General features: G+C 40.4%; 1 protein-coding gene across 3 annotated transcripts in view; it reads left to right on the forward strand.

Annotated features, from left to right (window-relative positions):
- AMPH (amphiphysin) overlaps window positions 1-9736 on the forward strand; it is a 250400-nt gene extending 240664 nt beyond the window's left edge. For all 3 annotated transcript variants that reach the window (XM_063609652.1, XM_055293373.2, XM_055293372.2), the window contains 3 exons: window positions 1463-1732; window positions 3537-3638; window positions 8512-9736. In XM_063609652.1, the coding sequence (XP_063465722.1) occupies window positions 1463-1732; window positions 3537-3638; window positions 8512-8619 (480 nt within the window). In that variant the 3' untranslated portion in view covers window positions 8620-9736. The remainder of the gene's footprint in view (window positions 1-1462; window positions 1733-3536; window positions 3639-8511) is intronic.
- Window positions 9737-11446: the final 1710 nt, after the last annotated feature.

An 11446-nucleotide genomic window follows, 5' to 3' on the forward strand; every position in this document is an offset into this window, starting at 1 on the left:
CCATTAGGTCCGTGCATGAGGCGGGAGGGGGCCCTGCTCGGCACTGCCTCAGAGCAGCATTGAAAGGCCACAAAGCCACATACTCTTATACTGCGAGGGCCTCCAACCCCAGGGCCTGCCTCCACTGTCTGGTTCTTCTGTTTCTAGAAGGCGACGTTAAAAGGGGGCTTAATGGTATGCATTGTTTTCTCCTGATGATTTTACTCCCAATAAATTTTCAAAAATTTCTCCAGGGTTACTTAAAACTTGAAACTGAATTATCCCTTTCATTATCCCGTTTTGGGCTGGGGGCTGAGGCAGATAACAGTGTTATGGGAGAAGGAACTTAAAAGAATATTCCTTTTTCCCCCTAGATTTTCTCATCACAGTGCCCAGAGTGTTTTTGTGTATATTGTTGTACTCATGGAATGACGGTATTATCTCTCCAAGTTGACAAATGTTAGTGGTCTAGTCTGCTGATAGCAGAGGGAATATAGAGACTCCTGTTCTGCTGATGAAACTCCCCTCCATGCTTATCTTTGTTAAACAAATCAAAGGGTGGTCCTAATCCTTTGGTTCAGACACTAGAGTACTTGGAGTGGATTGTGGGAGGTGTGGTCCCTCCAGTGGCCACAGCAGTTGGGGGCTGGAATGATAATCACAAGCGAAGGACTGGTGGATGATCTCCAAACCGCGGCTGGAGCTTCATCAGCAAGCATGGTTCAGGCACTGGGGGCCTCTTGGGATTGGGGGAGGAGAGGAAGGGGCTCACAGGAGGTGAACTGCCAGCGGCAAGAGTTAGGGCTCCGTGGGACAAGAACCAGGCTGGCCTGCGGGGCTGGGCGCGGTGGCTCATGCCTGTAATCCCAGCATTTTGGGAGGCCGAGGCAGGCGGATCACGAGGTCAGGAGATCGAGACCATCCTGGCTCACAGGTGAAACCCTGTCTCTACTAAAAATACAAAAATTAGCCGGGCGTGGTGGCCAGTGCCTGTAGTCCCAGCTACTCTGGAGGCTGAGGCAGGAGAATGGCGTGAACCCGGGAGGCAGAGCTTGCAGTGAGCCAAGATCGCGCCATTGCACTCCAGCCTGGGTGACAGGGCGAGACTCCGTCTCAAAAAGAAAAAAAAAAGAACCAGGCCGGCCTGGTTCCTCCTGCAATCCCTCTCAGGATGGCCTCCCTCACCCTTCAAGACTCAGTCTCCCATCCCCTATCCCTCCCAATTCCCACCGAAACCTCGTGCTTACCAAACTGCCTGGCTATTCATGGATCCAGAAATTAATTTCACTGAGGGTTTAGGCCTCAGGAGGAACAGAAGGAGGCTGTGTGGCACAGCAGAAGGCCCAGACCTGAGTCTGGCTGGTGGGGAAGTATGGAAGTGGCAGCCCCAGCTTTGGGCTGGGGGCTGAGGCAGGTTGTGCAGGACAAGGAGGTTCTGTTTTCCAGGCCCTGCTGGGCACCGCCACGGTTTTTCTTCCCCCAGGAGAAGGTCATCCCTTCGGTGGTCATAGAGCCTGCCTCCAACCATGAAGGGGAAGGAGAAAACGAAATAACTATAGATGCAGAGCCCAAGGAGACCACCGAGGACGCGGCTCCTCCGGGCCCCACCAGCGAGACTCCGGAGCTGGCTACGGAGCAGAAGCCTATCCAGGACCCTCAGGCCACGCCTTCTGCACCAGCCATGGGGGCTGCTGACCAGCTAGCATCTGCAAGGGAGGCCTCTCAGGGATTGCCTCCTGGCTTTCTCTACAAGGTATTCTTATTTTTTAAGTCTCATTTATCCTTTTTTTGCTTTGAGTCCCTTTTGCTCAAGCCTTTGGTTTTCCAGTTTTTACTTTTACTTTTTGCAATTATTATTTCTCTGAACTGCTTTCCCTTCACCACAAATCACTTGGACAAGCCAGGACTACAGTAATAGATTTTCATGTTTTAACAAAGAATAATGAAAGGGAAGTTCACCACAGGGCAAACAGTATGCCCCTGGGTAATGAATGGGCGAGTCTCTTCCAGCCCTCCCTCCTCTCTACTCCCCCAGGTGCCTGTGAATCTGTGGAGCCTGGCTTAGACCAGGCCTTGGAATCGCCAAGAGCTCCTGACTGGGCTGTATCCCCTGGGGGTTGGGCAGCAATCCTTCAGTCAACTCTGGCACCTTGTAGGGTGCATGACACAGAGGAGGGAGCCCATAAATATTTTGTAAATTAATGGATTCATATATGAATGAACTTGCACCAAAAGGCAGAAAAAAAAAGGCGGCTAAGTTAATGGGAAGAAGATTTTGCTCAGACAGGCTACTTAGAGCCTTCATAAACCAAAGGGTTCTTACCAAAAAAACTTAGTAAATACCTAAAAACACTGGCTTAACCCAAGTGTTTCCTGTCTCAGATGTTTCCTAATAGAATCTGAAAAGGAATTTTAAGTTTTTAAATTTGATTTTACATTTAAAAATCAGCTCTTTTTCTTCTAAAGTGTAAAATGACGTATCATTCTCTCTCTCTCTCTCTCTCTTGCTCTTTGTCTCTCTCCATTAGAAAGTAACTACTACCTTGCTACCTCTTGTGGGGACAGGGGTGGCTATAATGGATTTATGAATGAATTAATTTGGAGAAAAAGCTAAACCTGTAGATAGGGGGTTGTTTCCTGCCGGGTTCTGTTTTAACTGGAGCACAAGCAGTCCAAGAAGCCTTGTGCCAAGCACGGCCGGAGCTTGCTGAGCCTATTCTGGCCTCCTCACTAACTGTAGAATAACTTAAGGCACCCCATATAGACCCTCTCTCTGGGTATCAGTTTTCCCATCAGAAAAATTAATCTAGGGATAACATAATCCATTTCCAGCTCTGACAGTTTGTGATTCTGTGAATATGCTCAATGGCAAAATACACACTTTAAAAGCCGATGTTTACTCTCAGGGGTGGAGTTGAGGGAAAGGTGGGAAAAATAAAATCAGCCATGACGGTAGAGTGATTCAGACTGGGTGACAGACGCATGGGGGTTCATTATGTTATTTCTTCTGCTTTAAAATATTTTTCTATAATAGAATTTTAAGGAAATCTTTTTGAAAATGGGAAAGGAAAAGAAACTGGTTGCCACTGTATATAAGGTAGGATAGGGAAGGAAGGAAATATATTTACACAGAAATTGATCACAGAGTTTTATTTAGTAGTAATTACTGTATAACCTGCAAGTGGTGGTTTTCCTGATTATTTGACAGAAGCTGGTGTTAGAAGAGCTTTAGATATTTTTGGTTCCAGTTAAACAACAAACAGTAATAAAACATCAGTGATAATAAAATGCAAATCTCTAACAAAAATAAGATGAATTAAAATCTGATTAATATAGTACTTTTCCCTGTTGTAGAGGGCATTGCATTACTATTAATAAATATACATATGAATGGCCTCATATCAGAGAATAGGACTTCCCTTCTGGCTTTAGAGGCCTTCTTCCTTGGGATGTGGCAAATATCTTCCTCTTTTCATCCAGCTTGGAGAGTGCTTGTGAGAGTGTCTGCTTATAATCTGGCTGGGAAATTGATTTTTATGTATTCTTATCTTCTGCAGGTGGAAACACTGCATGATTTTGAGGCAGCAAATTCCGATGAACTTACCTTACAAAGGGGTGACGTGGTGCTGGTGGTCCCCTCAGATTCAGAAGCTGATCAGGTAAAAGAAAAGATTGGAAGATGCTTTGGGCTACATTGATTTTTTTCTGAGGGTCTGTTGGACACAATCACTTCCTAAAGATGTTTCTATTTTCTGAGATGCTACAAGCCATCTAAAAAGGGCTTAAGGGCTTGTGACAGCATAGATCATTAACCAGGTTTCTAGGACACCCTTTTGGGATGCTGTTGCATTCTTTTTTTATATAATACAAACAGTTGACCGTTTCTTATCATGTAACCACTTTCTGGGAATGTTGCCTCCGTAATACCTGTCTTCAGGAAATGCAGACATTATGTATGTGAACTAAAAGACCCCTTCAAAAGTGGTTGCCTCTGGGTGTGTGGATACTGATTAGGAAAGAACCTGGGGAACCCTCTGGAGTGATGGAAATGCTTTATATCTTGAGAGGGATGTCTGCATGTATTTGTCAAAACTCATTGAACTATATACCTAACCATCTCTGCATTACACAGTATTTAAATTATATCTCAACTTAAAGAGATTCTTTAAAAATATCACTTCCTAAAAGAGTGGTCTGATGTAAGGTACTGAGAACTCCCATCTTGTTCTCATTCATAAAATATGTGAACCCTTGAAACGGTATGCAAAACAAGTAAATGCATCTGTAAACATATTTTTTCTGGAGAGAAAAACTCTAACTTCCATACTATTCTCAAAGAGATTTATGAGCTCTCCCCTTAAAAAATAAATTCAAGCATCACTACCTTTGAGGTTAAGACTTAATATGTTCAACGTTTTGTTCTTTCTTTTGATAATACACTTACCAAGATACATCAGGTGCTGGGTCAAACAGTCTCTACCACAATAAAATAGATTGGAAATTTATATAACAATAATCTGCTGGGCAGGGTGGCTCATGCCTGTAATCCCAGGACTTTGGGAGGCCAAGGCAGGAGGATCACTTGAGGCCAGGAGTTCCAGACCAGCCTGGTCAACATAGCAAGACCTCATCTCTACAAAAAAATTTTTTTTTAATTAGCTGGGTGCAGCAGTGTGCACCTGTAGTCCTAGCTACTCAAAAAGCTGACATGGGAGGATTGCTTGAGCCCAGGAATTCAAGGCTGCAGTGAGCCATGATCATACCACTGCACTCCAGCCTGGGTAACAGAGCAAGACCCCGTCTCAAAAAACAACAAAAAAAAAACCAATAATATATCTTTAAAAGCCCCCAAAGATTTAGAAATTTTAAAATACGCTTCTAAATAACCCATGGGTCAAAGAAATCATAGTGTGAGTTAAAAAAAATATTTCATAATGATCATTAAATAGAAATTAAATAGAAAAATGCATAGAAGGAAGCAAATAATAAAAATAAATTCACAAATGAATGCAATAAAGAACTATAACGGATAAAATTGATGAAGCCAAAAGTAGGTTTTTGAGAGGATTAACAAAATTGTTAAAACTTAAAACCTTAGAAAGACTCAAGAAAGAAAAGTCACAAAGCATAAATTACCAATACAAAGAAAAGGTGTCAGCATCACACATCTCAAAGATATTAAAAATCCCATTTATAATGGGAATTTTGTCTGCATTAACCAGAAGTTATTTTGTAAAGAAATAAAAGGAGAAAAAAGGTAGTCTTTTATATTTACCACCATGTTTACCATTTCCAGATCTTCATTCTTTCCTTAAGTCCAAGTTTCCATCTGGTCTTAATTTCCTTTCTGCTTAAAGAACTCCCTTTAGCTATTTCTAGTGCTAGTCTGCTGGCAGCAAATCTTCTTGGCTTCTGTTTATCTGAAAATGTCTTCATTCTTCTTAATTTTTAACACTACTTTCACTAAGATAGAAATCTGAGGTTTTTTTTTTTCTTTCAACTCTTTAAACATGTTTCATTGTTTTCTGGTCTCTATTGTTTATAATTAGAAATCAGCTGTTATTTGTTTAATATTGCTTCTCTGTATGCAAAGTGACTTTCCCTGACTACTTTTAATAAATTTCTCTGTGTCTTTTCATCAGTTTGAATATATTGTGCTTGGGTAGGTTTTTTTTTTTTATGGTCTTCATACTTGAAAATCACTGAGCTCCTTAGACTTGTAACCTAATGTTTTACACTACATTTGCTGTTTATCTTTAATTTTTTTTCTGAATTATTCTCTTTGTTCTTTTTTTCTGGGTTTCTAATTATACTTATGTTGGACTTCTTGATGGCTAAGATGCTGTTCTTTTTCTTTCACTATTTCTGTCAGGTAGTCAGGTTGGATAACTTCTACTGATCTGCCTTCAAGTACTGTGACTGTTTCCTCTGCTACTTTGAGTTCGTAGTTAAATTTATCCAGTGACTTTTTCATCTCAGATATTAGACTCTTACAATTCTTCATTTCCATATTGTTCTTTCATATGGTTTCCATTTCTTGGCTGAGATTTCCCACTTATAGTCTTTCATTATTACTGTCTCTCAATTTATATACTTGAACAAATTTATAATAGCTGCCTTAAATTTCTTACTGCTAATTCCAACAGCTGGGCCATCTCAGGGCATATTTCTATTGTTTGCTTTTTAATCTTTGGGTCATATTTTCCTGTTTTTCCATGTCTAATAATTTTTTAATTGATACTAGACATAGTAGGTAGACCATACGTGGTAAAGAGTCTGACTCTGTTTTCTGTATCTGAAAATTGCTTATTTTTGTTTTAGCAGACATATAAATTACTGGATAATTCCCTCGAATTGATGGGAGTTGGTTTTATACTTTGTTAGGGTGGGTCTGTACCCTTTATGCATGCACAGCTTGGGGGTCAGCCCAGGATTTCAAGGCAGTTTATCCACATACGTTAGGATACCCATCCCCCAGTGATTCCTTTCTTTTCAAGATAACTCCCCCACCCCCCGAGTGTACAGCTCCTCTGGCAGCCTTACACTCTATGCTCTGAATGCCCCACATCACACTGAGTGAGGATAATCCTCAGGGAAAAGCTGTATCAGCATAGATCTCACCCCTTGCAGTTCTCTACTTTCAAGGGTCAAATACTTTCTAATTTCTGCCTCCTTTTGGTCATTTCCAGCATCTTCAAATAGTTTTACCCATTATTTATACCCATCCCATTATATATACATTTATACTTTATATATTGTATAACCAAGAGTTGCTTGTTTATATAAATAGTTGCATATATGTATAGATATTTAGAGATATATAGTTATTCCAATATTTTTAATTATTCTCTCCAGAAGGAGTTGTCTAATACAAGCTATTCTGCCATTACCAAGACAGGAAATCTTTTCCTACCACATATTTTAAGCAGTTAATATTTAATTTTTTGTATTTTCCTCAGCTAAAGATTGATGTTGGCTAATATTCTTTACAAGTTGTCTTTCAGAATATATGTGTTGGAATATACTTGATTGTGGGTTTGTGTTAGTCCTTTGCTTGTTTTCTTTATTGAAACAATTTTTAAGTGCTTAACTCTACTTGGCTCCATTAGATTTTTCACTCACTAAATAAAGTCAAATATAGACACTTGTGGGGGAAAAATTACCTTTTATATGCTTTCTAGAGGTTCAGAAAATATTTAGCTATCATCTTTTATTTTAAGTATAGCTTTGTCCTTCACATATGTGACATCATAATTTTAAAGAGGGCACTTTTCCTCATTAGCTAGGATATTATCAGTTATTTTATTGAGTCATTTTTTTCCTCAGCGGTTTTTTTCTTGCCTTCAAAAATTGGGCTGTCTAAATACTTACATTTCTTGTCTACATGGCAGCATCAATTTATAGTCTCAGATTATATCAAAAGGGAATGAATTCAGCTTCTTCATTTAATTTTTGAGGCCTCATTTTATCTGATGTACTTGAACGATGTTGGGCGTTGGTTCAGACTAAACCTGGCCATCCCTCATCTGAACTGGAATTTCCTTTCTGCACTGGTTAACATAATAAAGATAGTCATTTCCCACTCCTTGCACTTCCTATGGTCTCGTTTCCCACTGTTCCTTTCAACACAGCTTTTCCAGCTAGACTCTGCTTATCTTCAGGAAGCCAAGGGCAGACCACAGCCTCTGTTTCTCAGTTTTAAGTATCGTCTCCCATTCTGCATGACCATACATGGATGGGTTCTTTACCCTTTCTGGGGAAAACTGTTTCATTTTTGCAATGGCACTTCCATATGACAGACAAATGTTTACGAGGAATAATTTATAAAGGATATAGGAGTGCTTCCAGCAAGAATGCCGTGACATCCAACTGCTTTGTAGTTTATATAAACTTGAAAAATTAGGTATTATAAAAACAAAAATAGTAATATAAGGCAACACACATCTAGCTTTTAGTATTCGATGAGCCCTACATAGGTAGTTTATTGGGGTTGTAGGATACGAGCTGGGGGTCAGAGTTCTTTCTTATAAGCAAGTGGCTTGGGATGAAATATAAGATATTCCATGGCCGCATCAGTATTCCATTCTAACCCAAGGAACCTCAAACCTTTTTTACACTGTGACCCCAGAACAGGTCATGCTCTTGTGCATGAAATGCTTTCACATGGTATTCCTGTCTTTGCACTGGTTGTAATTGTAATCCTTTTCTCCTCTTTAAGAACTCATATTATAATCCAGTTAATATCAATTAACTATGCTTTGTACAGTCATAATGTTAACATTAATCGTCAATTAACTATACTTTATACAGTCAATAAGTCATTGCAAATGTTTATTCCTTCTTTTTCTTTTTTTTTAACTAACAACTTATTTGGGATAGGCCTTTCCATTGATCACAGCACAGCACTTTACCTGTAATGTGACATCCTGGTTCAGAACCACAACACTAATGTAACACATTATTAATTAATTGTGGCAGTGTGGATTTTCCAGTAGTTTGCTGGACCCTGAAAGTCCTGTCATTGTTTTTCAGGATGCAGGCTGGCTGGTGGGAGTGAAGGAATCAGACTGGCTTCAGTACAGAGACCTTGCCACCTACAAAGGCCTCTTTCCAGAGAACTTCACCCGACGCTTGGATTAGGGCGACAAGTACTGCAAGAAGGAGCTCAGTTACTGGGTTTTTAAACCTTCATGAAAACCTGAAGAGTTCACTTTTGCTATTATGCTCTTAATGATTTACAGACTGATGCCAGACAAACCCTGGGAAGATGTATCAATGGAGCATGTGTGCAAAAAAAGTAAGAGGAAAAAAAGTAAATTAAGGAAAAAATCCTCACTCATTCCCATGTTGTCAATAACAGGTTTGTTTGTGCTTTGTCCAAGCTGTGGAGACTCTTGTACTTGATCCCTTCCCACCAATTCTAAAGTAGCTTTCTCCAGATCAGACTTTAATTTCTCTGCATCAGGTGTATCGTATTGAGTGGCTGCCCTGCAGAAGATGTGATGAATTATCCTCTAGTACAAGATTATCTTATTCCCCTGCCCAGGTGTGAGCACGTGCTCTCGCTCCTTTTCAGGTTTACTCTGTTTAAAACTAAACTGCTGCAAAAGTTCTCAATGTTCTTTTCCAACACATCTATATATATATGGACCCACAGTCACACAAGCTAGTTCCCATGACTCCTGGATCTATGTGTATGCAGAAGGCTACATATACATAGTTGCTTTCTTTCCTTTCCATTGTAGCTCTTTGCCTCTCAAGTGTCATTGATACATGCATTGCTCTTATTCTGTCTGGCATTACAATTGCAGTTTTGCCTCATGGCAAAACCAGCCATCCCATTGCCAAAACAGTCAACAGTATCTGTGTTTGTACTGTGCAGTTTTCAGGATGAGATGACGGATAGCACGACTACACTGAGGCCCCCTCAGAGAAGGCAGGGCCTGTTTTATCTAGCTGTGCAGCCGCTGTGGCTGGAGGTAGGCTAGTTGGGATGGGCAGCTAAGTAGTCTTCTGTTCTGCCTTTATGAGATTGGGTAGAAAGATGGGGCATATTCATCCACCCCTAAAAGAACACTATAAAAACAGCTCCTCTATATTTCCACCTCTTCTATTTATGCAACTCATCTTCACAGATTGTTCTAAAGTAAAATAGATGGTGTATGCTGTATCCACAAGTCATCTGTAACAATTATGTTTTCAGTGCTGTGTCATTCCAAATAAACCTTTGGTAATCTCCAACGATTACCCTAATTCCTTTTATGAGTCTTTTTTTTTTTTTTTTGGAAATTTTGTTCAGTCGGATACTCTGCTTGAAACAGTTGGTATTGGAGTTGTTATTTGTGCAGAAATATGCTGGTTCTTCCACTAGGTTGCACTCCACGCCCCCACCTCACCTCCCCACTTCCTTCATTCCAGTCATTGCTGGTCACTCGGTGTTGCCTGACATCCAGCAATTACTGCAGCACCAATAACAGCTGCCAACGGAGAGCCCTTAAAGGTGCCAACTGTGGACTCCCAGTCTGTGAATCACTGATAGTCTTACGACCTTCATAATCAGCAATTTCTTCTCACACCAGCTTCATTTTCTGGTCACTTTTCTTTCTGGCATGTTTACGTTCGTAGGTACATAAAAATTCGATCAGATGGAATAGAAAAGCGAATTCACTTGGCCATTATTTCCAGAAGAGAATTCTTAACGCAAATCCTTTTAGTTGATTTGGACTCTTTTCTGCTAATATAATTCTTTATACAACGTAGGCTGATCAAGAATGTATATTATTAGACTTTTAGATTTAGTGTGTATTCCTGATTCATTGTTTGAATCTTCCTGGCGTATTACTGACTTTGTTGTTTTAAGTGTGAATAGGGAAATAACTTATTGAGCCAAGATTTTTCCAGGGGCTAATTTACAGAGAAGCTGGGTCATCATGAATGCTATTCTAGTGTAAGAAAAGCAAATGTCACTGCCTAGGAGCATGACTGATAATTCAGCAAGTGGAATGCAGCAATGTAAGATTCATAACAGAAAGCCACTCCTGACAGTAGAGTACTCTCAGGATGTTAAAAGCCAAGACTGAAAAATTAGCTCTAATAATAAAATGCACCTAATGTTCTGCAAAGATAATTGACTTGCCACATCTCCTGGAGCGGAGGATGTCATGAATTATTCTTAAATTCCCTTCACCCTCCTGCCCACAGTGGCTGCTCACAGTGTACAGTTTGCCAGGACATGGCCCAGATAACTGTAGCCCTAGATGAATGTTCCTAGATGAATGTAACAAGTGCTTCTGAAATGACGTGATTTTAATTAGCTATTTAGTCGTTTTTTAAAATGCCTTTGGATTTTTTTTACACTAAATAAGAGTTATCAGATTTTTTGTTTGTTTGTTTCAGGAATTACCAAAATCCAAGAATTCCTAATGCATTGAAAACGAAGGAGATGGAGGGGATGGGCATGTGGTGGTGGCATTCCCCAGAAATGTCCTTGAATGTGGAGTGAACATTGTTTTCCATTTCAGTGGATTTTCTAAGGAATGTTAGTTTCAAGGACTTTCTGGGGTTACTAGTGTGAAGTTCTTTCCACTTCTCTTTCTCAGTTGTTCTGTTCAAGTTCTCACACCACCAACCCATCCTAGGCACATCACCCAGTCATATAATGGCAAGTTTATATTGTATCCCAAATGGCCTTGAACCAGGCCTTGGTCCTTTCATTTTTTTTTTTTTTTTTTTGAGATGGAGTCTCACTCTGTTGCCCAGGCTGGAGTGCAGTGGTGTGATCTCGGCTCACTGCAAGCTCTGCCTCCCGGGTTCACGCCATTCTCCTGCCTCAGCCTCCCGAGTAGCTGGGACTGCAGGTGCCCGCCACCACGCCTGGCTAATTTTTTTGTATTTTTTAGTAGAGATGGGGTTTCACCGTGTTAGCCAGGATGGTCTCGATTTCCTGACCTCATGATCTGCCCGCCTC

This window comes from Symphalangus syndactylus, chromosome 9 (assembly GCF_028878055.3).
Source record: "Symphalangus syndactylus isolate Jambi chromosome 9, NHGRI_mSymSyn1-v2.1_pri, whole genome shotgun sequence".
Classification (NCBI taxonomy): Eukaryota; Metazoa; Chordata; class Mammalia; order Primates; family Hylobatidae; genus Symphalangus; species Symphalangus syndactylus.